The sequence below is a fragment of the Semicossyphus pulcher genome, unplaced genomic scaffold (genome assembly GCF_022749685.1).
Source record: "Semicossyphus pulcher isolate SPU_LCO1_2020_fin unplaced genomic scaffold, fSemPul1.0.p SCAF_26, whole genome shotgun sequence".
Lineage (NCBI taxonomy): Eukaryota > Metazoa > Chordata > Actinopteri > Labriformes > Labridae > Semicossyphus > Semicossyphus pulcher.
Window position 1 is genome coordinate 6706431 of NW_027211700.1, and position 25965 is coordinate 6732395.

General features: G+C 40.2%; 3 protein-coding genes across 3 annotated transcripts; all 3 read right to left on the reverse strand.

The window, feature by feature from the left end:
• sirt2 (sirtuin 2 (silent mating type information regulation 2, homolog) 2 (S. cerevisiae)) lies at window positions 1-8346 on the reverse strand. Its single transcript, XM_069676708.1, has 16 exons — window positions 8214-8346; window positions 8004-8053; window positions 7706-7754; window positions 7222-7332; window positions 7056-7097; window positions 6836-6942; window positions 5793-5849; window positions 5571-5639; window positions 5356-5485; window positions 5211-5270; window positions 4946-5001; window positions 4777-4853; window positions 4573-4624; window positions 4412-4479; window positions 3094-3160; window positions 1-2497 (listed from the first exon to the last, which is right to left on the reverse strand). The coding sequence occupies exons 1-16, from the start codon at window positions 8227-8229 to the stop codon at window positions 2354-2356; spliced, it is 1155 nt and encodes a 384-aa protein (XP_069532809.1). The 5' UTR covers window positions 8230-8346; the 3' UTR covers window positions 1-2353.
• Window positions 8347-8901: 555 nt separating this feature from the next.
• On the reverse strand, window positions 8902-12076 carry dmac2 (distal membrane arm assembly component 2). The gene is made up of 6 exons (XM_069676702.1): window positions 12019-12076; window positions 11428-11618; window positions 11180-11260; window positions 9945-10084; window positions 9673-9835; window positions 8902-9578 (listed from the first exon to the last, which is right to left on the reverse strand). Exons 1-6 carry the CDS (start codon window positions 12034-12036, stop codon window positions 9404-9406), a joined length of 768 nt encoding a protein of 255 aa, XP_069532803.1. The 5' UTR covers window positions 12037-12076; the 3' UTR covers window positions 8902-9403.
• Window positions 12077-13743: 1667 nt separating this feature from the next.
• On the reverse strand, window positions 13744-18809 carry tekt1 (tektin 1). Its single transcript, XM_069676740.1, has 7 exons — window positions 18698-18809; window positions 18415-18580; window positions 16565-16693; window positions 16288-16434; window positions 15888-16113; window positions 14225-14421; window positions 13744-13903 (listed from the first exon to the last, which is right to left on the reverse strand). Exons 1-7 carry the CDS (start codon window positions 18807-18809, stop codon window positions 13744-13746), a joined length of 1137 nt encoding a protein of 378 aa, XP_069532841.1.
• Window positions 18810-25965: the final 7156 nt, after the last annotated feature.

Sequence of the window (25965 nt, forward strand, 5' to 3'; positions counted from 1 at the left end):
TTAAAAACCACCACTTAAGCATGTACAGGACAAAATCAGCAAAGAGATAAGAGGTACGGCTTTGTCCACAGGGGGCGCCAAAATCAACACAAACCGAAAGTTCCTCACAGCAGCTTTAAATAAGACTTGTTGCTGTACAAATCACAATAAAAAGTCTCAAATACACAATCTCTAATGTAAGCGTACTTCAATGAATATATCAGGGTAAAAAAATACTGATACACAATCAGCCAGTGTTATTTAAGCCTACCATCTTTCAAATTTCACAGTTTCACCATATTTTGGCACTTTACTTTTCCACTTTGAATCTAAGAGATTTGTTAGTATTTTCCGGCCCCTCTCTGGTTTTAACTGAGAAAAAAAGTCATGCTATTCTATAACGTGTGATCAGAGCCGAGCAGTATTTAAATACATTTGCGGTTGAGGGGCTGTTTGCTTCGTTTTCCACACCGCTGTCAATCACATGATAAAACCACACCCCCGGTCCAGATGAAATAAATAAGCCGATGTTTTTTCCCCTTAGTTTACTTTAAACGTCCCTTTTTTAGTCCTGAATATTATAAAATAAAGGTAGATTCAAAACCAAGCTTTCAAGTTCTGTAATACAAAAACGATTCAACTTAAAGGAGAAATTCGGCCCTGGAAAAAGCCACCGTCAGTCAGAGCTGGTGTTCTCTATAATCAATAGATGCAATAATATTTTAATCTAATTTTAACAGCTCGTGGTTTTGCCCTTTCAACATTCACACCCAGCGTGTATTGCACCCCTCCCTCTGAAAGGAACGGCCCAGCAAGAGACGCTGGAGTGAAATACTGCTTTCGCTGCAGGCAATGGCTCAGAGCGGTACAGAATCGGAAATACGACAAGAATATACCGGTGGGTCGTCGAAAAAATCTTCAGGTCTGCAGTCTACATTTCAAACCTGACGATTTTGAAAGAGACATGACATCGGAGGCGGGCGTCGTAGATTGAGGAAGTGTAGTTTAGTGAGCTCCCTGACCTCCGCCAAATGATGCGTTTTACGCAGTCTGGCAAAGGTTTTCCAGGGCCCGTTGGAGAAGCGGATAGCGTCCTCCAAAGGCACAGAGCAAAATTGCATTTTTTTTCAACCATAATGGCATTAGCTCCCCATAATTAGCATGACAGGACTGAGGCCGGAAATTGGCGAACTGGCCCTTTAAGTAGCTGAGGTTTGACATCCCAGATAGTTTAGTTGTTCTGTGTTCACGGCAGCACATGCTGTCAGTATTTGACATCGCAGAAAATTACATGGCTGCATGTGGTTATGACATATTATGATCCAGCGTCAATAGCTGTTTACGTTTACCAATATTAAGACTTGCTTAAAAGTGATCACAGAGTTGAATCAACTTCTAAGTGAACATAATGATCTTTTCAAGTTTATTGCATTATTGTCCTTCATTTAGTAAATGTGTCCACCACCTGTTTTTTATTTCATGATTTAACAACTCATGCATTTTCAGACAGTCCAGATAGTTTACTACGAAACAACTTCTTGTTCTGCATAAGATTGTATATTAGCAATTATTATCCGTTTATCAATCTGTATCTGCTGAACTTTATCCACCCCCAAAGATTTACAAGGTTAACAAAGGTCCTAAAAGTAGAGAGATGTTCTGTTATTTTGTGTATCATCTGAGAACACTGTGTTAAAGACGGTTAGAGAAGTCAAATCCAACAGGAGCAGATTAAAGCAAGTTAAAGCAGCATTTAAAACATAGTTCTACATAAGTAATCACCCTATTGTTACATGTAAAACTCCCTCAGTTCACCGATCAGGAAGTTCTGTTTGTGATGGGATTAGTACGTTTATGAGGTAACGGACCGATCAGGCCAAAAAATATCAACAGAGTGGGAAAACGTGACAAATGAAATGTACAACAGTCGGGTTATCTTTTCAGGAAGATCAAGCTGGAATCAGATACTGAGTGAAGTATTTAAATCACTCAATGTACGTGTGTTCAATACTAGCAGGGGACACAGAATTGTAGCTTGTTATATTATGCAGCAGAGTCAGTAAAATCTACTCTTGCATCAAGTTAACTGCCCCAGAGAGAAATACACATCGGAGCCAGATGTTAGGTAATGCTAAAGAAAGGAAAGAATATTATTAAAGTGCAAACAAAGGTTAAAAACAGGAGCATAACACACAGCTGTCCTCTGAGATCTTTCAGAAAATATTAATGTCTGATGTCAGATGGAAAACAAGCGTGTGACAGACGTCTGTCAAAGCCTTAAAACAGAAACCCTGGTATCTTAATCTGCCTTAAAGGGCCAACTCCAAACCGCGACATCACTGCAGAAGCTACTCTGAAAGAGCTTTGTAATGAGTTACTCTTCCTTTTTGGGCTCTGGGGCCACTGATGCAGCGCTCGCCTTGGCTGCAGCTCCTTTGCTCTCTGCGCTGGCCTTCTCTTTCTTGTCCTGACTGTCAATCCTGGCGTGCTCCTGCTTCACCAGGTCTTCCAGCTCCACCTGGAGAGAAGAGGAGGAAAACAACTGTCATTAACATGGCTAATGTAAGGAGACAGAGAGAACAGACTGGTGACAGAGCGGTGAGTTTATAGAGAAGTGTCTCAGCGGTAACCAGGGACCACAACATCACACAGGAAAATCATAAATAGGTTACCCTGACATTTTGAAAGATCTCACTTTCTTTTTTTTTTTTACTTCTGCTACAGTTTGTCACTGACAAGACCAGCATAGGTGCACAAACTAGTCCTTAATTTAGAGCACAGAAAGCCCTTCTAAAAGTACCATTTCATTTGTATTTTAACCTTCATTGGAAGTCTCAAATAAGAAAAAAGAAATGAAGATTTAATGAGCTTAAATTACAGTATCTGAAAGAACATTTAGTCTGAGTTGTGGGAGTTGCTGGGAGCCTAAAGTAGCATCCATCCATCCATCCTCTATACCGCTGATCCTGCTCAGGGTCACGAAGGGGCTGGAGCCAATCCCAGCTGTCATTGAGCAAGAGGAGGGGTACACCCTGGACTGATCGGCAGTCAATCACAGGGCTGACACAACCTTAAACAAGAGTAGGATCTGTGAAAGACGATTATGTAAGTTACCTTCCATCCCAACAGTTCTGCCAGAGCCAAACAGCCTTCATCACATGTACTGATGTGAGCTACATCTCTGCAGAGAAGAAAAAAAGACATCATTACGGCTTCATCACGTCTTCATTTCCAGTACGATGCATTATTCCTAAACACCAACACTGACTTACAACACTGAAATTTAAAGAGGGGGTATTATGCTGTTTCACATTTTAAGACATATAATGTTACATTGTTGGATGTTCAGACTAAACGTTGGTGAAGTTTCAAATCTGTAGGTAAAAGTATGTCGGAGTAATCCCCAGGCTTCTCAGCTCAGTCTGCAGGCTGCTGTGAATGCCAGGTTTCACACTGTTTTTTCTACAGCAGGTTTCGGAGAGCTGGCCAATCAGAAGAAAGCAGGCTTGTAGGGGTGGGGTTTCTTAAAGGGACAGAGCTGACTGAGTCGTTTCAGGCAGAGGCTGTATGAGGGCCTGAGAAAATTATTTTTTTACATTATTTTTTAACTGTTTTAACCCCCCTCTAAATGTCTATCAAACTGTTGATAAACCAGTTGTCGGCATTTAGCTAAATATAGCTGTTTAAAAATTTGATGCATTATTTTTTAAGTATTTTTCATCACTGTAGCCAGAGATGGCAAAGCACACATTCTTTACTGAAGTAAAAGTACAGATACCTGCGTAAAAATGTAGAAGTACGGATTTAACTTGACCGTAAAAAGGATTACAAAAGATGAACTGAAACGTGCTCTAAAAAAAGACATTTAGAAGGACCCCTTTAAAGGACATTTTAACCAGCTGCTTTTGTGTTAAGCTAAATGAACCTCAAATCATATTATTAGTTGTGTTATTTAATATTTTAATGGGATTATACTAGCTTACATTGTCAGAGATGACTGGAAAGTTTGCATTAGTGAGCAACCACGTTTTACAATCACGGTGACTGTTAGGTGAATACCTAGTACATCATTCACTGAGAAACAACACAGAGAATGACTTAAGTTAAAAGGTAAGTATAGCAGAAAGGTACCCGAGCTCAAAGTTGTACACTCTAACCATCATAATGGATGAGGCGTTTGCGCCCTCTGGTGGTGCAAAAGTAAACTGCATAATATCAGTATAAGCTCATAAACATACTGTAATACATGCATATGTTTTATAGACAAAATATATATCACTATTTATTATTGATGCCTAGCTTGGACTGGCACGTCTATCTCTTGGATTCATTAAGATTAGATCTGTATTTGAGCCCAGATCTGTTTTCACATAAGACATAAGTTGCAATGGACGGATCATCGAAGCAAAGAAATATGAGCTCTCTGTATCACCTGTATGCCTTGTCCGATTCAAAGTCCATCCCTCCTCCAAAACCCAGCAATCCAAACAGAGGATCAGCCTGCACAGACAAACACAGAAAGAAATGCACCCAATAAATACATTAATGACAGAAAAATCGGTCTGACAAGCGTAATGGAGCAGTGAGGCTCACCTGCCCTGCCTTCTCCATGTTAATGAGCAGCCTGGGGCAACTTTTTGAAACCCTACATGACAAAGAATCACAGGAGAGAACAATAAGAAGGTGCACTCCGAGCCTCAGAGACATGAGGTTATCTTTCATAATGCAGGACAGTCTAACTGGCTGCTAGATTGCAGCATATTATTCCTGTGTCTGTGGTCAGCAGCATCCAAGTACCTGCCGACTAGACCCGCAAATGGTTGGACCTGTAGAGATGTCCCCATCACGATGAGAAGGTCACAGCGAGGAAAGTCCTGACAGGTGAGAAGAGGTTGAAAAGAGTTTATTTGTGCAGTGGTGTTACACCACATTCTCTACAATGTGTGAATCACCAACATGTGCTCACCATCTTCATTGAAGTGAAGAACCGGACAGGTAGATTCTCTCCAAAGAAGACGATATCTAGGGAACACAGAGACATGAAGACACAGTGAGACATATGGTGACAATGTTGCGGTCAGGTTCCAGGTAAACTGGGAAGGGAACAACAGGTTTACTCAAATGTCGGTTGGTGTTTGAGGAAGAGGAATGATATGTACATTTATACAGAAAAAGAAAGAAAAAATTCAACTTTAAATAGAAAAATAAAAGCGAGACAAAGATCCACTTACCTGGCTTCACCAAACTACTGCACTTGTCGCATCGAGGAATGTCATCAGAAAAGATTTTATCTACAAAGCAGAAGAAGGAGGTGAGAGTCTGACAACAACTGGCTTTGAGTTTAAACAAGTAAAGGCTGACAAAAGCAAAAGACACCTTTCATCCAGTCCAGGTTATACTCTTTGCGGCAGCAGAAGCTCACACAGTGGGACGTGTAGAACGTTCCGTGAGCTTCAATGAGATCCTCTCCCTCCAGCCCAGCCACACGCTCCAGGGTGTCAATGTTCTGAATGATCATAACACGCACACGATGTCAATACAAATATAGTACGATTTTGTGAGGGTGAGATTCTGGCTGTTTTTTTCCCTACCTGTGAGTAGCAGCGTCTAAGAAGCCCCTTGTCCTTCAGGAGCTTCATGAAGTAGTGACAAATCGTCGGCTAAACACCGAAAGAAGTCAAGCACAAGAGTACAAACATCTGTGAGGCTTTTGATGCTCTCTGAGATTAGAGTTCATGCCGAAATGTTCCAATATGTTTTCGTATTTTACACATTGATTACATTTTCATCAATCAAAATGAGGCATATTGTACCTTAAACTGCCCGGGGTAGAGCTCTCTGGCCAAGGCGAAGAAAGGTTCTGGATGTTTCTGGGGGAAAGAATGGAGGAAGATTGACTTGATGAAAATAATAATAATAATAATAATAATACACTTAATTTCTATGGCACCTTTCTTAACAAGGTTATAAAGCGCTTGACAGAAAGATAAAAGGAAAGCAGATAAATGTTTATAAAGTCAATAGTGCAGAGACAATTCTGAGGGGAAACAGATTCCAGCACATCCATCCATCCATACATTATGTATATCACTTACCACCGGGGGGACAGCCTATCGCAGCTGTCACTGGGCGAGAGGCGGGTTACACCCCCGACTGATCGCCAGTCAATCACAGGGCTGACACATAGAGACAGACAACCTTTTGCGCTTACATTCACACTTACGGGCAATTTTAAAGTCACCAATGAACCTAGCGAGCATGTACTCATGCGGAGTACTCAGAGGGAACCAGCGCATGCACGGGGAGAACATGCAAACTCCACACAGAAAGGCCAACTACGTCCGAACCGGGATTCGAACATGGAACCTTCTAGCTGTGAGGCAAAAGCGCTAACCACTGCCCGATTCCAGCACAGACTAAATTCAACTTTCAATTCTGAGTTTAATCTTTTAAAACAGCCCTGACAGAGGTCAAGAATGTTTTAAAGATGCGTTTTTACACCCACAAAATCAATCAGCTATTAACCAGAATGTTAGTTTTTATGATCTAACTTGCCCTATCCGAGGTGTCCCTGGATTTAACTTCTTTCTGCACATCAGTTATCCAGACACTTAAGTGTTGAATGAGTTTCAGAGCTTATAACCTCAAACTAGACTTTTCTTGGCATTTGCGATTACACTGGAGCAAAACAGAAATCCAAGAGACTTGGCTTCTTTGTTACACTTCTGATAAATTACGATATAAAGGTTCTAATGTTAATAATGTTATATGGACTTATGATCAAGATTTTTTATATATTCTTATATATTGTCTTTGTAACTGTTCAAACTGTCAAACAAAGCAAGCTTTCACAAACCTTAAAGTAATCTATCTGGAAGATGGCCTCTGGGTAAGGCAGGTTATATTTTTGCAAGTTTGCATACAGGCCAGTTCCTGGAGAGCGGAAATCAGGGATCCCAGCCGCTGTGGGGGGAGATGATGTAAAGGGTTAGGGCTTAAAGAATTAGACAAACAAACGCATAAAATAATGATCATTAATAGTTTTTATTGAGTGATATTAAAACTGAAGTACTTACACGTGGATATTCCAGCTCCGACCATGCAGATGATGTTTTTACCTGTGTGGACACAACATCACATATTAATCAATAATAATCACACTATGACAACAGGCTTGTAAGCTTCTAATCCACTGTGGTCAGCTGAAATGGGGGAGCTGAATGCGAGCAGGCAAAGACTCACATTTGCCGCTATTTATGTATCGAGCTACTCCGTCCAGAGTCAGCTCATCCAGAACTTTATCTGCTGAGCCGAGACCCAGGGTGCTGGAGAAGAGGTTACGCAGGAAGTCCACTGGCAGGAACACAGAGGGAGGATGATAAATTGAAATAATATGCATGCAGATAGAATCAACATTAAATAAATACAAAATTCGGCCAGTAGTAAGGAGGCATACACTCTAATAACTCTATTATTGTTTTAATTGCTATTGTCATTGTTCTTATTGTTTTACCATTACTCTTATTGCTTGTATTTGTTATGCTTGTAACAGCTTATTTGTGCAGAAAGAAAGTTTAAAGCTACAGCTATATACATACATTTATATTATGGCGGCAAATGAAAAAGGCACATTACAAAACATTGCAAGATGTGGTATTTGCTTTAAAACAAGTTATAATAGAGTCAGATTTTTTTATAAATATTCTTGTGTCCTTGTTTTACATACTCTCTGTCTCCCCTGCAGCCTCGTCCTCACTGCTGTCGTCGGATTGATCCTACAAAGGACAACACATTGACATTAAAACCAGCGATTAAACGAGCAGTAAGCCTGCTGTAAATGGCTCCCGGGTTTATTCATTAGAGATCTGCATTTTAAACACATGCCTGGTCAGATGACTGCTTTGTTTTGATTTTACAAAGCAGACAACATTCTGAGTAACTTCAGAGTAACTCAACCCAACGTTTTCTGCTAACTCTCCCATGGTATGTTAATCTGTCAGCTACAGATACAGTGCTTTTCTTACCTCTGTTTCAGGCGTGACCTCCTCCTCTTCTTCTTCTTTTTTGGGAAGTTCTATAAATGAAAATTACATAGCACATCAATCCGGGCCTTAACAAATACCTCTCGCGGTGAATGTGATGTTCGAGACACAGCTAGCCAGTATAGCTAGCGCAGCGTAGCACAGTCTTATATTCATATTTTGCCCAGTTTTCATATCAGACAGTCACCCTACCTGATGCATCAGACATTTATCCGTCTACTGAAACCCTTTTAACACAAGGGTCCGAATGACAATTAGTGTAAATCCCAGATTTCACGAAATAACGACTAATATTCAATGCACGGATGCAAGTCGGCTGGGAGGTCTTGTTGTTGTCCGTCTGGAACGCGGTCCGTGTTTTTTGTGACCCAGATCCCACAGCATAATGGTTCCTACCGCCGATCTAACTACTAAATGTTCTTTTAAATGTCGCCTAATACTATATATAAATTCAACAGACTCGTGTTTTCTTACATAGAGTAACATGAAAAATTTAATTCGATTTTTTTATACACCTTGTAGGTAGGCAATGCAGCACAAAATACAGTTTAAAGTAAAAGAGGCCCATATAACTAGCTCTGTTAACATAAACATCTGATTCAAAATCATAGTAGATGGAGATCTTTACATAAAAAAGCTTTCATTCTTGTCTCCCAGTCTTACTGGTGTCTTCATCTGCCCATCTGTGGGTCTGCCACTACTGCAGCACAAGGCTCACACTGGATTATGGGCTTTACTTTCCTCATCTAAGCTTCCAAAGTGAAGATTACAAACACATACAGACACATTATGACGTGTGGCCACATTGTTACTATCGTGTTCAACATGACTCTGGGATTTACAGATAAAAGGTATAAAAAAATCTACAATAATCATGATATTGAACAATACTTCTTTATTTAGAACATTTACAATCATATTTACATGTTGGCAAATACATTAATTATCACATATGTCAACTTAGTCTTAATTGTTATTTTGATGACATTTTGTCATAAATGTACATTCTGGAGAAAAACACAAGCAGACTGTGAAATATACTTTGGATGATGCAACAAGGCAGTTGGATCAGTACATATTTGTTTCACACTGTCAGTTTGGTATACTATTTTCCAAATTCCTGTATCAAATTTGATACTGCCAGAGTTTGATAAAATAAACAGATGTCAGTTGAAATTTCAAATTTATCTAAGCTGGCGTTGAGAACCAAACAGGCTTGGTCCAATACTGAAAATAAGAAGTGAATATCAGATGTATCACCTCCCCTCTCCTCTGGACGTCTCTTTACTCCGTCAGTGCCCTTTCTGTCAGGCTTTCTCTGAGGGATTTTTCTTTCCCAGCCGAGTCCCATGCTTTCTCTTTTGCTAGTCCTTACCCATTCCCTACCTCTGCCCCTGCATGTGCTGCTCTGTATCATCTCCCACCTCTTGACTCAGGCGGAAGTCATAGCCAGTAGCGGTGATCTGACACCGTGGTAACATCTCCTCCAGTAGAATAACGATCAACCCAGGACTCGAAATCCTCGGGAGGGAGGACACATCCAGACGCCGCAGTCCCCTGCACACAGATACACATGAAGAAAGGAATTATATTCAACTGTAGTGTTTTTGTAAGAATAAATAGACTATGTTATGAGGGTCGGGATAATTACTTAAGATTCCTGAGAGCAGCCAGGCCACCTGCAGTGATGCGTGGACAGTGGGAGATGTCTAGTTCTTCCAGAGAGTCCTGAAACACGTGGAGCCTGGCAAGAAACCAATCGTCCACCTCAGGACATCCTCTTACTGACAGAGTCCTCAAAGATCGCTGCCCCTCTGAGAAAGGACATAACAGATTAGAAACACTAAACTAACATGCTAAACATCACTGAAATTAATGAACAGTACATGTGCCTGACAGAGTTAAGCATGGAGATGTCATTACCGAGGTTCTCCAATCCGGTGTAGTTGATGAGTGTGTCGCTCATGTTTACTTCCTCTAGTTGTGTGTCTTTGTGATTCAAGAAGTCCCAATTGAATTTGCCACTCTGGTGTGCATGGAACACCTCTGACTGGCCGACATACCTGAGGACACGACACAAACTATTTATAAGAACTTGAGCTTGTTAAATCTGAAAGTGCTGTGCGCTGTTCTGCTCTGGTCTCCGAGCTTAACAACCTGACTCCCTAAAACAGTGAGGGAAGAGGTTTTGAGGTTCTTTTTCTATTACAGATTATATGCAAACATACAACAAAAACCTAGCTATGTTAATAAATGCCAGAAAAAGCAATAGTTTATTTAGATTATTTTTTTTATGTGCTTGTGAACTTGATAGCATACAGGAAATTAGTCTGTTAAGCAGTTTTTTTAATTTTTAAATGTAATTTTTTTTATTTCAAACGATTGATTAGATTTTATTCGTAAGCCAAAATACAAATGTCCTCTTGTAATGTAATGATCTGCTGCCTTTCTCTGTTTCACATCATTGTAAATTATAATCTTATGCTTTGGACGGATGATTGAAAGAAACAGGGTATTTGAAGATCCAGCCCTTGGAACTTTTGATGGGTATTGTGTATTTTAGAAAGAGTTTTGGAAAAGTATCAAAAGATAAAAACACAATGAAAATATTTGTTACACAACCCTACATGAATGAAATACTTTATCACAGTAAACTTACATGCAGAATATACTTTGATCTTACACAGAAGCCAAAATACTAAAACCATTAACAGCAAGTTCAGAAAACAATTTAAGAGTTGTAATGAAACAAGTAGTATGATCACCTAACCCCATATTTCCAGGAAAAACCTTAATGCTTCCATGAGCAGTAATTACACAGATGATGAAAAAATAATCTACATCATCACCATCATCTTCATTAAGATTAATACAGGAGTTAGAGAAGATCGTTCACTAATCAGGAGATCCTCCAGTCTGCATGTCAAAGTGTCCTTGGACAAGATACTGTACCAATATTGCTCCTCCTGACATTGCCATTGGTCTGTATGAATGTGTAAGATGATGATGAGCCTTGTATGGCATCAGTGTGAATGGGTGGAAGGTTGACATGTGTTGCAAGGTGCTTTGAGTGGTTAGAAGACTAGAAAGAGGCTCTATAAGTGCAGTGACTTTACTGTATGATGAACAGTAAAGAGGGAAGGAAACAAAACACTTACCTAAAAGCACCTTTCATACTCAAGATATAATATGCTGCTGCTATGTCTGGTCCATGAAATCTCTTAGTGTAGCCATAATAACTGTAAAAGAAAGCAGGAAAATACAGTGATGGTCAAATATCTACAGTATTTGACAATCTACATTTGAATGGATTTGACGCACCTTGTCATGACTGTTATTTCAATGCACTAAGCATAAGGGGTTGCATTTATTTTATTATTATAACCATAACCAAAATGTTTCTTACGCATTCTTCTTCTGAATCCCCCTCCTCTTCTGCTGAGACATCCAGCTCAGGATCATCTCTATATCATAGAAACGCTGGGTGAGAAAGAGGAGCAGCCTCCTGTGCAGCGGAGGTGGAGACACTGAGCTGGAGCTCCATAGTCGCCTGGCAGAGCAGAGGAGAGCCGATCGCTGGTAACATCTGTGCAAAGACTACACAGCGAGAGAAGAGAGAGATTGAGAGGAAGACAGAGACAGGAATCAGTTTTACTTGTCAGTAAAAGAGAGAATATGAGAGACATGTCTAATACATCCATGCCTTAATACCAACATTGCTTTTGTTGTCTGAGCCCATTGGTATTCTCATTACATTAACTTATACAATTGAGTGTTGGCTAAAATTATGTGTTTTATCATCATGCTGCATTAGCAAGTTAATGTTAACAGCCCTTCTTGCTAAATACTAGCAATAGCATACGCTACCAGCCTTTCAACTTAGTGTAAACAAGGCCGCGTAACAGGCTATACCCTGCCATTTTAAAAGTTTAAAGTGAAATGCATTAAATTAGTCTGGTTAGTGTAGTAATAAGTCGAAATATGAAGGGTAACTTACCATGAAGGGTGCCGACATGACAGTGCCGTTCAACAACGGTAACCCGTAGAGGACAAAAAGTGCAATTTGCTTTTGTGTCCCTCCACGCTTGTCTGAATGGAGAGGATAGTCAAATCGACGAACGCGTCACAATAACTCAAACTCAATACATCTAAAGCATGAGAATACATTTGGTTTGATTTTGTGTCAGATGGACATCATTGATTTGATCATTTCTTAGACAACCTTTTCTAAGTAGCTTGAGTGAAAAAAAACTAGATTTCTCCCTAGGGTGGCTTTGCTTTAGTTCAACTTTTACTAGTGTGATGGTATTTGTAGCTGCTTCAAAGCCATTTGAAATGTAAGAAAATTCCTCTAAGAAAATGTTCTACAGTTTCAATATCCCACTCGCATACTTCACATGAATTGTTATTCCAATGAAATTTTTCATGTAAAGACCTAATGATTGGATGGAAAAAATATTATTGTTACTGCTTGCTTCTCAGGTTCAAAACTTCAATTCAAAAGCTGTAGAATCATTGTTTTGAGGTGAACTGACATAGCCTTTGTCATTTAATTGTGTTGCTTAAACTGGAAAAGAAGGCTAAATACATTGCAAAATTCTCTATAGTTTAAAATATTACCATCTAATGTCATAAAAACAATGATTTTAGATTAACCGAAATAGGCCTGCTGTTTATTATTAACAGGAAGATGTAGAGAAAGTCTGAGTCAGAGCTTTAACTACCGCAATGCGCCCCCCTTGTTTTAATAACAAGAATTTTAGAACTTATTTAAAACTGATCTCACATAAGATGGAACAGAGTGGCAAAAAAATCTTTTTAATCAACCATGTACCACAGTTAGGTAAGAAATTTAAAGAAGGAACAGCCTCCCAGAGTGAGGTCTTGATTTGCCACATACCCAGTCACTCATGCAACTGATTGTTTTATTGGATTAATTGCGCTTTATTTAGTCATACTCAGTTCATACACTTATTTTGACAAAATGGCATAAATGTACAGAGCATTCACTGTAAGAAAACTGGTAGAAACATGGTTACCCGAATGCCAGTTTTAACTGGTTTCTGAAAGACTCAACAGAGTCAGCAGAACGTATCGACGTAGGCAGGGTGCTCTTAAGGCGTGCCCTAGGAACAGACAGCAGGTGTCTGACGTTAGGGAACGGGCTGATGAGTATGGGTGGATGAGTTCTAACTAATATTCTGGGGCCTGACTGTGTAGGGCTCTATAGGTGAGGGTGAGGATTTTAAACTTGGTCCTATAAGCAACAGGGAGCCAGGGAAGAGATTTCAGTACGGGATTGATGTGGGACCTTTTGTCTGATCTGGTGAAAACTCTGAATTGACTGTAGGGCGGACATGCTGAGTGAGGTGAAGAGAGCGTTACAGTAGTCAGCGTGGGATGAGATGAGGGCATGTATGAGCATCTCTAGCTCAGCTGTTGAGACTACAGTTTGCTTATATTCCGTAATTGGTGAAAACATGATCCTGTTATAAATACAGCCACACTCAAATAAATCTGTGGACCCTGTGTAATCATAGTCTCTATAAACTTGAAATCATACAGCTCTCACACTGACTGCCTTAAATAAACTTGGGGAAACACTTTGTCCACATAAAAGAGAAATACATTAAAACATAGTTAACATTTTGAAGTGGATTTTATTTATTGCTTTTAGAGATAACTATTGGATATATGTAGACCCATTCCTGTTGCCGACTGCTCAGAAGTTTGGTATGACTATGGATTTCCTGTGCTGGGTGCAGATGACGTCGTCAATGTAGAGAGAGTTTGCTTTCATCTCAATATTTTCCTGCAGCTCCAGCTGGCAGCGAATCAGAGCCCTCTCCTCCTCCTTTGATCGAGCCACTGCATCACGAAGTCTGAGAGTGCAGAGATATAGAGACACCACATACTGACTTGTCCTACACGGTAACACCTCGACAAACGTCGGAAAGAGGCAATCCAACAGAACCTCACATTAACAACATGGCAGCTGTTTTCTTTTTATGACATGTTAATACTTTGTATTTAAGTTCTTTCCATTTAATGTATTTGTATTCTACATGTCTTGGTCAAAGCGTTCGTAAACAAGCAGCTGTAATTGTGTACACACGGGCATCATCAAACTTTCACTGTGCTGCTTTTGAAAACGTTTCTTGCCTCGTCCCTTCACATGAGATGCCAGTGTGTCCTGGACTTACTTGGTGATGTTAGCATGGAGCTGCTGGACCTCAGTGAGGAGGTGAGCCTGTGCTGGATCAAAGCATTGCTCTTTGCCGGGTCTCTGACGACGCAAAGCCAGCCGGGCCTGGGCCAAACTCAGAGCTTGTTCATTTGTATTTATGACCACTTGTAGATCCTCTCTTATCTTCTGCTGGCAAGCAATCTCAGGGAGAATCTAGACAGGACAGAGGTGTCAAAGCAGGGTCAGTCAGTACCCTCACTTAAAATAAATTATCAGCAAATAATATCGCCAAAAAAATGTTCCATATATATAAATAAATAAAACAGAAACTGGAGAGAGGGCTGGAGTTGTTGTTATAAATAATGTTTTAGGGGTTTCCCTGCAAAAGAATCTTAATGCTGAAAAATTGGTAATAATCCCTGAAGACAGTTGGCCTTCTTTTGTTTCCAGTAAGGAAACATAGAATAAGGCCCTGTGTCCATATAGCGCCTTTTTCTGAGCACCAGCTCAATTGTTCCTAATGGGGACAGAGCGTATGTGGCCGCTTAGAGAAAAAGCGCTGCACCCAGCTTCTTTTTTAAGAGTGCTCCACCTTTTTTGTGCGGCCGCTCCAAGCGCTTCGAGTTGAAAATCTCGGAAGATTTCAGAAAGGCGCTGGTGTAGTAACCACCACTTTTTTCAGGCAACCAATCAGATGGGGCGCTACCCTGGTTACCACCAAACATGGAGGAGCAACTTGTTTTGGCCATTTCTGTCTACCCAGAGCTGTACATGACAAACCAACAGTATCACAATAGAGACTGAAAAGCCCATTTGTTGGAGCAGATCTGCCGGACACTTAATGTTGCTGTCAAGTGTTTTGCTTTTATCGCTTTACGCGTTGTAAGCTTGTTGTTAGCTGTGTAGTAAGTTAAACTTATTGTTGTCATAGAAACAAAATCGGCGTGCAGTGTTTTTTCTCTCGCCGCACAAACGCTTCGTCTCCACGCTCTGTCAGTGCTTTTCTGCCAGAACAAGGCGCTATGTGGACACGGGGCCTAAGAATACCTGTACTTCGGATTAGTGAGGATGCACCCTTCAAAGGGGAATGGACAGCAGGTAAATGCAACTGAATAAAATTATCAATGTACTGAAATTATGGACAAAAACGTTGGGAATAAATACCCTCTAATTGTTTTTCATACCTCTGAGAGCAAGTGAAACTGAATTATGTATGTTTATGTGAATAATATAACAGCCAAATCTAGAGAGATATCACCTTTACAAGAATGGGATGGGAAGAGTTGACCTTTGACCTTTTGGATGAAAAATATCATCACTACACCCTTTTATCTTGTCGTACATGCGTGAAATTTTGTCAAAATAAGTTTATGAACTGAGTCATGGGCCAAAGTATTTTTGAGACATCACAATGACCTCTGACCATCGGTTCACCCTGATAAGTTGATAAGCTGTGGCAGGCACAGAGGCATAAAAATGTATCACATTATTACCCACCTGTCAATTCTTAATGAAAGGATCGCTGGTCAACTTATCAGTTCTGACATGATAAACCAAATCGTCTCTCTCTCTCTCTCTTATTATTATAACGTCTGCCTCCGAATGCCTGACTTTGATTTCTTTCACAAGACTTTCTCTCTTTTCCCTCCACATACACAGCACACACTAATCTGCCTTACCTTGGCCAGTTGATCTTCCATCTGGCTCTTAGACATTTTGATCTCCTGAATGTTCATCTGAAAAGCCTTTGTTGTGACCTGGACCTGCTTCTGCATGTCAGTGGCTGTCTGCTCCAGTACAGACTCCACCAGGACCTGTAAGGACAGAGAGTTGGTCTTCTGCTGCTCCACGTTGGCTATGTTGATGTCAGAGATGTTCTCCCACTGCTCTGGAGTCACCTCCAAACTGAGAGAGGGAGTTAATAAAATATTTGATTCAAAAAAATATGACACCTTCTACTATACACTTGCAATGATTTCATCATCGAAAATGTAGAATTCAAGGGTAAGAAGTTTTTTTTTTACAGACAGCACATTAATTTCCAGTTTTTATCAAGCAAACAGTTACACTGTAGTTCACCTCGGCATAATAGTTTGCATGTTTTTGGACTCTTGCAGCTTGTTGGTGGAATGGGAGGCCATTAAGGCACAGGAGTTATCAATGCTCTGAGCTGCAAATTTCTCCTTCAGATCCTGCTCCAGCTTGTACTTGACCGACCGGTTCAATCTGGAATAAAAAGCAACATGTTTTAAGGGATTGACAAAACAAAAGTTAAAAAAACTGTTTAAAAAGTCTGTATACTTTTAAGAGCCACTTTACGGAGTATATATAATAATGCCTTTTCGTTCTCCCTTACCGTATCTGCTCAGTGATCTGCTCTAATACACGTTGCAGAATGGACACCACTCCCTCAATAATCTCCCTCTCCTTCAGGAGCTCTCTGTCCACATCATCATGACGCCTCTCAGTAGGGGGACATTTACCTCTGCAGACGCAAGAAGAAATATAAATCATTTATCTGCTTACAGGGTTCCTGCACATTTAAAAAAATTGAATTCAATGCTTTTTAAGACCCTTTCAAGACCACAACAACTGCAATCCACGGATCAAAAACACACACAAAAGCACCCATAAACAAACACACTGAGGTCAAGTTTTAACGATACGGTGCTTTTTTTTGGGAGGGAGTGTGAACTTTCAGGTCTGCTACCTGCAAACAACGCACTCATAGCCCAACTACCACTTGCTGCTGTTGCGTAAGAGTGCGCCTTCTGGGATCTTCAGTGGGATTCAACAGCTTTCACCTCCCTGTTCCCTAACTAGGATGTCTTTCAGCATACATTACACCTTGCGACGTCGTCTCTTGCTCGACCTGCATCTCGACATCATCTTAGCTCATCTGTATTTAGCCACAAATCACGATTGATGAAACAAGACAATGTCACACAGTCAGGCGTTGCTGTTTGTAGCTGGCCCACATAACGTAGACACGTAAAGCTGGCAGTGTGTCTGAGACATTACAAACTTATATTGCTTCTATACTCTTTGTTACAGCACTGTTAGACCTCTCAGACCACTGCGTGACAATTTTACAATCGGCCTTAAACGCACCATCTGTGTATATAATACCTACACAATGTATGACCTTAACTTCCCTGATTTTAATTTAAGACTTTTTAAGAACCCGCGTGAACCCTTTTATAATTTTACCTAAATAGTTGTAATCAATTTAGTATTTTGTTGTTAGTATTTTGTTCCACTGTTAAAACAATTGTGATGGAGCCACAATTCTGTCTCTGTGCGACGATACGCAGAGGCCTCATATTAGGAGATGTACATGAATTAATCTGTTTGCAGAATATGGACTCAAATTTGGGTACCTTGGAGAAGTTCCGGAGTTACTTCAGATTCTTTTAGATGTCAAATAAAAATGTATCAGTCATGCCTGATTCCTACAATAGTTACAATATAATGGGTCCGATAACAAATGTAGATGCACACTTGATAAACCACATTTTCTATTAAACCTCACGTTCATGTTCATGTTTGTTTGAGCTTTTTACGTTTCAGCAAAGTTAGTTTCAATATTTAGTGACCGACAAAAACTAGGAAACTGAATTTGTGGTTGAACGTAGCAGCAACACAGGTGACAACACAGAGAAAGAAGTTAAAGGCGAAGTACAAACGGAACCTCAAAAATAGCATCAGTTTCAGAAAGAATACATTAAATGTATTTTTAAGGCTTTGTGCTGTATTTGACAGGATGAATTAACCAACAACTGCACGAAGCCAGCATGCGTCATTAATATTATTTACAGTTACAAGGTTGTTTATTAAATCAGACACTAGTGGTGGAGTGTGGTAATGTACCTTTTTATGAGGTACATAGTTAAAAGAAACTTGAAGAGGGCACATTATTGAGAGGAGCAACAATTACAGCCACCAATAACTCTCTCAACTCACATATGGCATGTTTGTATTTTAACAAGATAAATTTGAAGAATCTGAATCGACACTTTAATCTGTTTTTAGTTATTTTTGGGCAAATTCATCCAACTTAAAAGGCTTGATCTATGCTTAGTTTGCGAAAGATATTATTATAAATGATTGCAACCCTTGTATCCTAGTGGTTTGTGGCTCTAGTCAGAACCTTAATTCTATATCATTCTGGTTGTTTGAGATCATCTCTTCTACATCCAGCCTCACCTCTTCTCCAGGCAGAAAACGGTGATTCTCAGAGGCTCTTTGCAGGCCTCCAGGGCTTTCAGCCCTCTGCTCTGCAACACTATAAGGTCCTCAACCCCCACAATAATTTCCTCCAACTTCAGTTCCAACTCCTTCTTCAGAAACATGATGTCTCCGACTCGCTGATCTGAACAGCAGAAGAAAAGAAACATAACAGTCCACCTTTAGTCAATACAACATTCAGTGTGTAGTGCAACACAGTGTGAACGCAGACTGGATTGTTTTGTGCTGCTGCCTCTCTTACCAAGTCGCTTTTGGTCAGCATTTTGAATGTTTTTGAGGGCTTTGTCACTTTCCAGCATCAGCCTTTTGCATTCTGCTCTGAAGAGCTCGCAGTGGTTCCGCGTGACCTCCATATATTCCAGATTGGGTGCAGCACCTTGCTGGGAACTGCGACGAGGGACGGACATTGTTCTACGCTGGTGGTGCTTCACTGAAAGTATAATGTTACAATGTTACAATCTCATTTAGCAGACGCTTTTGTCCAAAACAACATTCATCTGAGATTTAATACAACACAAACAACAATCATGACAGGAGGGAACAAAGTAAGTAAGTGCCAACCATCAAGCTTCAAGTGCGACTGGACACAGGTGCCGACAGGCCTGCCAGTAGTGAGCTGCAGTAGTCAATGCGTGATATCACTAGAGCTAGTACCAGCAGTTGTGTTGCATGCTCTGATACAGTAGGTAGGGTCTGATCTTCCTGATGTTGTAAAGGGCAAATCGAGCAGTCAAGGCCACCTGAACCTTTAAGGTTATCTAGTCGTCAATTATGACGCCCATGTTCCAGGCAGACTTAGTGGTTTGTCCGAGCTGGATATTGATCTTTGGTTGCATAGACGGATAGATTGCATAGGGATTGCATAGACCCATTTATAAGTAGGTAGAACATAAATAACAGTAAGAATTGCCTCTAAACCAAAAACATTTCAATTCCAGAGAAAACGCATTGGAAGCGACTTTACTGGAGAGCAAGAAACAATATAAATAGACCAATACAACTTCAAAGTTAATTCTAAACTACCTGTACATCTGAAAAGTCCAGGGATCTCTGAATTAAACTTACATGTAACCCTAATGTCATTGCAAAAAATCAATATGTAACGTTTATAAGAGATACTTTGCGTAGTTTTGTTTTGTTTCCTTGTAAAGGGCCGTTATGATGGCCAACGAGATGCCTTGACAAAATTATTACCGTTGAATTTGTCTCTGTAAAATTAAAAAAGTTAGATAATAATAAAACTAAAAAACATTTGCCCTTCTGTCTTAAAGACGTTTATATTACTGGGGAAACATGAAAATAACCTGTGTTAACAGCTCCCACGAACACCAAAGAAACCACCAAGTGATAACGTTAGCCCCAATGTAAACCTAACGTTAGCTGGAAGCTACCTTAGTTTAAAACTGATATTAAACACTTTTTTTCTCATTTGCGTGACAATGTTCACCAGAAAGAAACGTCACAGCATAATAAGACATATTTCAAATTGACTATACCTTAATGTGCTGCTAAAGACCGCAAAATATATCAGTTTGGATGCCTTCTGCTGTCGTGGAGGTTTAGCCTAGTGCAACCAAACACATGGTTACCGTGGCAACGGATGACTAACTTCAAATGCGGAAATGGTCCAGCGTATCTTTGAGCCAATTCAACATCTTGCATTTTAAAGAATCCAAATAATAATATATAAATACATTTTAATAATAATAAATACATTTCGATAAAGTATTTCATTATCTTTACCTTTAAAAAAAAAAAAAACATCTTTCATTTGATTTAATGAAAAACAGTAATTTTAATTAGCTAAAAGTTAATTATTTAATCTTGAACAGGATAGTGAAGATTCTACTCGAAACACTGGTTGACTACGACCGTTTTAGTCGCGTACTTGTAATTTAACTACATTGGTATTTGCATAGTGATTTATAAGATAAGATAATCCTTTATTGATCCCCAGGGGGGAAATATGCAGTTAAATGACCCTTTGAGGATATTTTTTTGTGCAGTTAACCACTGAAACGATTAAAGATATGGGGCTATTAAAAAAGGAATTATATTTTGATTGAAGCATTGATTATCTCCTAATATTGAACCACCCTGAATCCCGTGAAGATATGCTCAGGCAATGCATTCATCATAGGTAGCCTACTGTCCAGTGCTATTTATTAACAAATGTTCAGACGAGTTGTTGCATGCTATTGTAGCAGATGCTTTGCTTACTAAGTTATCTTATCAATAAGAAAGAAAACCAAAGACAAACTTGCAATCAAAATAGATAAAAAGGAAATAAAGGAAGTCACTGCTTTAAAATGTTCAGGTGTTATTTTGGATTCCCAACTCAAATTTGATAAACATGTTAAAAGGATATGCAAGACAGTAAAGACAAATTTGAACTGCTTCAGAATGATCAGACATTACATCCCTCTTAAGGCAGCTCAATTATTCACGCATGCCATGATATTTTCACATTTCTCCTACTCTGTTACTGTATGGAGCCAGGCTTCACAGTCAACCATTAAACACAAAGTGGCCAACTGCTGGAGATAAATGTCATTTTCAGGTGTAATCAACAATTTGGCCTGATGATGGCGCCAGAGGACAGGTCAACGGATAACCATTTTATGGTTTTTGTCTAATCCATGAATGTCTACACAAAATTTTTTGACAGTCTGCTCAGTAGTTTTCATTACATCTTTTTTTAAAAGCCAAATGTCAACCTCATGATGGTGGCACAAGAGGTTAAATCAAGGGGTCACTTAACCAATGTCTATACACCTTTGAGGGCAAGTCATGTTGAGTTATTCTATTAGACAAGTGGAAATTATAAAGATGAATTTGCATCCTCAGTCCGAAATAGCTTATATGTGACAAATATTATTGCAATCATTGCAAACCAACAGTTTTTGATGTATTTTGGTAAGACACAAAAATGTGTGGCGCCAGAGAAAAGTTAAGGGATCTTCAAAGTCAACAAGATTTATCCTTAAGTGCCCATGAATGTCAACAAAAAATCTCACCCCATTTCATATGTTATAGTTGTTGAGGTATTGAAATCTGAACTCAACCTGGTGGACCTGACTGCTTCTTTTGTTAGGTTGTCGCCACCTGCTGGACTGGACTAGCAGAGCTGAAAATGCACACACGATTTAAGTACAAACTTTTACGCCATTATAATAGTCAAAACTGTAAATTTGTGTTGGCACAATACATAAGACAGAACCTTAAAAATAATGAATAAAATGGTGAAAATAATGTTAATCATTTCAAACATCAACCAAGAAATGAGATGTCTTTAGAGTGGGCCTCTGAAATGCAAGAAAAACTCCTGTTAAGTTGCACACTGAAAGAAAACAAGTTCTCCAGTATCAATATCGCGCTCAGAGAATTATCTTATTTCATTTTCATTTTTCATGGAAGAATTATTGGATGTCAATGCTGGCATTCAACTGCTTTCTCCTTAAGTTGAAACCTTCAATACAGATGCCTTATTTCTGGTGCAATGTTGAACACCAAAAGCTGCTAAACCATTGTTTTGAGGTGAACTGGCAAAGTCGTATCATTTTATTGTGTTGCCTAATCTGGAAAGGAAGGCTAAATATATCGCAACAATCTCCATGGTTTTAAAGATTATCGTTCAATTTCATAAAAAAAAGAATTGTTTACGATTAGCCAAAATACACCTGTTGTTCCACAGGGTTTAACGATGTGGTTTAAATTATGCACTGCCAATAAAACTCCCAGCGATGTTTTTCTCCTTGTTTTGATAACATGAATTTGAAACCTTATTTAAAACTAATCTCATAAAAGATGGAACTCTGTGGCTAAAAGTCTCTAAACGATGTACTACTGTTATGATTAGCGCAAGAAATTTGAAGAAGGAACAGCCTCCCTGAGTTAGGTCTTGATTGGCCACTCATCCAATCACTCATGTATCTGATTATATGAATTTATTGTATTAATGGCGCTGTCTCTGCACGTGGAGGCGGGAGCAGGGAGAGGTTCGTGCTGAGTTTCTGTGTTGACTAAGATTCAGAGCAAACACACATATATTTTACGGTCAGTTTTATACCCTCATTTCAGGTAATTCAATTCTTCAAAAGAAATGCGCGATCTGTTTATTCAAACTGTAATATTATGATTTTTAAGCTAACAGACTCCGGAATGAGTATTGAGGCAAGTGGAGCGCTGTACATTCGCTCTCCATTGACTACAGCTTGATCTCAAACCCTTTCTCTGCTAACAGGAGAAAAGGAGGGCATGCAAAAAGACTTCATTTAAATTAATATGAAATATGTGATTATTTCTACAAAGTCTCCCCCAGCATCACCCACTGTTGAGGTTTCTCAGGGGGAAAGATTAAATGCCTTGAAAAAAATGATGCTCCATTTATTGGACTCTTCACTTTTCCTATTATAACCCTGAATGACAGCAGCCTGAAGTCCAAGCTGTCCTCACATCATGTTGCCCTTTCCTCGCTGATCACCTCTGTTCTTTCTTTGACAGCTGTACCTCTCAAACCTCCACTAGTCACCTGAGATGCTCCCATCACAAACGCTGCACAAGCTATCCTCATGACTTGGCAACAATTTGAAAGCATCAAAGGTAATAAAAACAGAATATAACACATCACGTTCAGGACCCCTGACCTCTTAGACAAACATTCAGAGACTCTGTGTACATTTCCCACGACTCTAAACAAATCATGAGAGGGTGTTTTGAATGTTTTACAACATTGTTGCCCTAAAGACTTCACACATCACAGACAGCATTTCATTCAGCGACAATCTCACAGAAACATGTGGTGCTTGGTGTTTACAACAAATCAAAAGGAGGTGATCTCATACTTTTTGTCTAAATCCACTTCAAAAAAGGACAGCTGGTAAATCTAAAGCCAATATTAACCCTCTGTTTTAACTGACTCTTTAGCTGCTAAATGCTCCACATTGTAGTTATCAGAAGGCTTTTACAGTTTGTAGATAAACACAGCCCCCTGCTGCAGCAGAAAACGACACTATGCGAGCGCTAAGAGTGAACCAAAACAGCAAAGTTAGACTCCAGTTAAGCTGAACACTGAGGTGAAACTAAAGCAGCATTCATCCACAGATTGGTTTTTGACTCAGTTATTTGTGTGCTGTTAACACATCTTCATCTGTCTCCTGCCTGTTTATATGAACTCAGATGTTTGCATATATATGACAGAGTGACCTGTGATTGAAGCTTCGTCATGTCACTGATGACGCCTCCCCAGCAGGATGCCTTTCCTTCACATGTATGACTACAGGCTACTTGTACACACGTTGTCCCTTTAATGTGCAGGTGTTGCACTGGATCTGTCAGAGAGGAGGACTTCACCAACCTGTCTCTGGACCTGGTTCCTGGAGGGTCCGTGCAGCAGATGCTCCAGGAATACCAGAAGGTAAGAAGCTGGTGTTCAGTCTCATCAGCACCGACTGACATGAAGCCTCAGCCGCTCAAACGTTTCACACTGCTGCTGTTTTTTATTGTTGTGGGTGTTTTGTGGTTTGTTGCACAATAACTGACAGCATGTTGTCCCTGCAGGAGACCGAGTTGGAATATAGGTGCGAGTGTGGCGGCCACACATCAGGCCAGCAGTCCACCTTCCTGACTCAGCCCAGGTGAGTGACATCACATCCATCACAAACTGCACTGACTCTTTTTGTTTCAGATCCAGGCGACAAGTTTCATCTGTTTATTTCTCCTCAGTTTTCTTGATTTAGTTCAATAAGTCTGCGTTCATGTTCTCTCACCGCTGCTTTCTTTCCTGTCCACAGATTCCTCATGTTACACCTGAAGCGGTTCCGGTTCAATCACTTCTATGAACTTGAGAAGCTGCAAGACCCCCTTGACCTCTTCGGGGAGCTGGTGGTGGTGACCTCTAGACAGGTAAAACACACACCTGAGAACAAACAGATAGAAACATGTGGACTGTGTGTGTGTTTGTGTTTTGAGTGTGTGTGAAGCTAACTGTTGTTTTCTGTGTTTCCTCTCAGGCTGGTAGCGTCAGCGGATGAAACAGAGGTAAGATATTCACACCCTGAAGGTCTGACTGTCGTCTGCTGCAGTCCTCTATCAGCTCCTCAGATATTCAACAGATACATAAATGTCAACCAGACGCAGAAATATTGAAATTGAAAGAATTTTATTTTGCCGATTATCTGAAAACTCTGCTTCCTTTCCTGTTAGGACACTACATCAGCGACGGGCTGCACCCTGAGGATGGTCTGGATGCTCCAGGTGACAAGCTGGCTCCACTACAATGATTCCCAGGTCACCAACACAAGTGCATGCAGCGGCAGCAAACAGCTTACATCCTCTGTTACCAGAGAGGGGAGAGGAGAACACCGTGACAGCCTGTGATGAAGTCAAACACACATCTTACAAACTGTGATGCAACTAAATGAGCTTGTTTTAACACACAGCAAGCTAACACACTTTATTTGTGTCTGGTTTTAGTTGTAGGCCAGGACCAATGTGTCCCTGGATTAAACAACACAGAGGCACCAAGAGACGAGACCTGAAGACGTCTTACCAGGCTCCATAAAAACAACAAAGGTCCAGGTGAGTTTCACAGGTAAGTCTTCTGTTCCTCCTTTGTGTTGTTGTGCTGCAGGAGATGAAGCTGAAGTTGAAGGTGCAGACAAGACCGACATACGTCCTGTGGAGCAGCAGACACGGCCTTTGAGAAGTGAAGGACAGACTGATAACTTCGTCATTTGGTCCAGAGAAGCAGCAGAAGGCCCCCCACCCTGCAGGTGGTGAAGCTGGAGGTGAAGGACAGACTGATCTCTTCGTCCAGTGGTCTTGTGGAGCAGCAGAAGGCCCCCAGCCCTGCAAGTGGAGAAGCTGGAGGTGAAGGACAGACTGATCTCTTCGTTTCATGGTTCCCAGCGCCAGCCACCCCACCCCGCCCCGCCCTTATGAGGAAGGGCCACCCCAGAGAGCCAGGTTCCTGTCGAAGTCCACACTCATCTTCATGCACCAGCCACATTTGTCACTTAAGCCAACTACAGGTGACACATTTCAAAACTCTCCCAGGCTTGCTCTCTGTGAAAAATATTTCTAATAAATAATGTAAATAAAAAGTCAATAAATGACTTTCTGTGAATGTAATTCAATCTCAGTGTCATTTGGACTCTTATGGATGAAACAGGGTTCAGTAAACACAAAGTTCTTTCTAATGGCTCCATAACAACATGCTTTGATTTAGTTAGCACGCTGTCTTTGTGCTGAACTCACAGACTGAATGTAGTAACTTAAAGGTGTTAGCAGCAGCTGTCACTGAGTGTAAAATACACATTAGAACTCTATCAGATGCAGTTTCTGTCCTGCAGACGAGCTGGAACACAGCCGACATTAGAAATCCGATCCGTCCACCTATTTCTATATTTTTACACAACATTAGTTGGTAGTCACTTCTGTTAAAAGGCAGAAGTTAAAAGCACATTATTTAGCTGACAAAAAAAGGAGATGAAAAGAAAGGATGCAACA

Bases quoted from the DNA above. Each gene is read 5' to 3' on its own strand.
- dmac2 (XM_069676702.1), bottom strand. The intron at 10,085-11,179 runs GTAAGTGTTTTG...TCGTGTCCTCAG, and splicing joins AGTATGAAAGGTGCTTTTAG to GTATGTCGGCCAGTCAGAGG. The intron at 9,579-9,672 runs GTAATTATCCCG...ATCTGTGTGCAG, and splicing joins GCTGCTCTCAGGAATCTTAA to GGGACTGCGGCGTCTGGATG.
- tekt1 (XM_069676740.1), bottom strand. From the start codon at position 18,809: ATGGAGGTCACGCGGAACCACTGCGAGCTCTTCAGAGCAGAATGCAAA. The intron at 16,694-18,414 runs GTGAGGCTGGAT...TTGCGTCTGCAG, and splicing joins GTTTTCTGCCTGGAGAAGAG to AGGTAAATGTCCCCCTACTG. The intron at 14,422-15,887 runs GTAAGGCAGATT...TGTCCTGTCTAG, and splicing joins TGGAAGATCAACTGGCCAAG to ATTCTCCCTGAGATTGCTTG.
- sirt2 (XM_069676708.1), bottom strand. The intron at 7,333-7,705 runs GTATGTAAAACA...TGTTCCTGCCAG, and splicing joins GGCTGCAGGGGAGACAGAGA to TGGACTTCCTGCGTAACCTC. The intron at 5,850-6,835 runs GTTTGTGAAAGC...TCTTTCCCCCAG, and splicing joins TCCAGATAGATTACTTTAAG to AAACATCCAGAACCTTTCTT.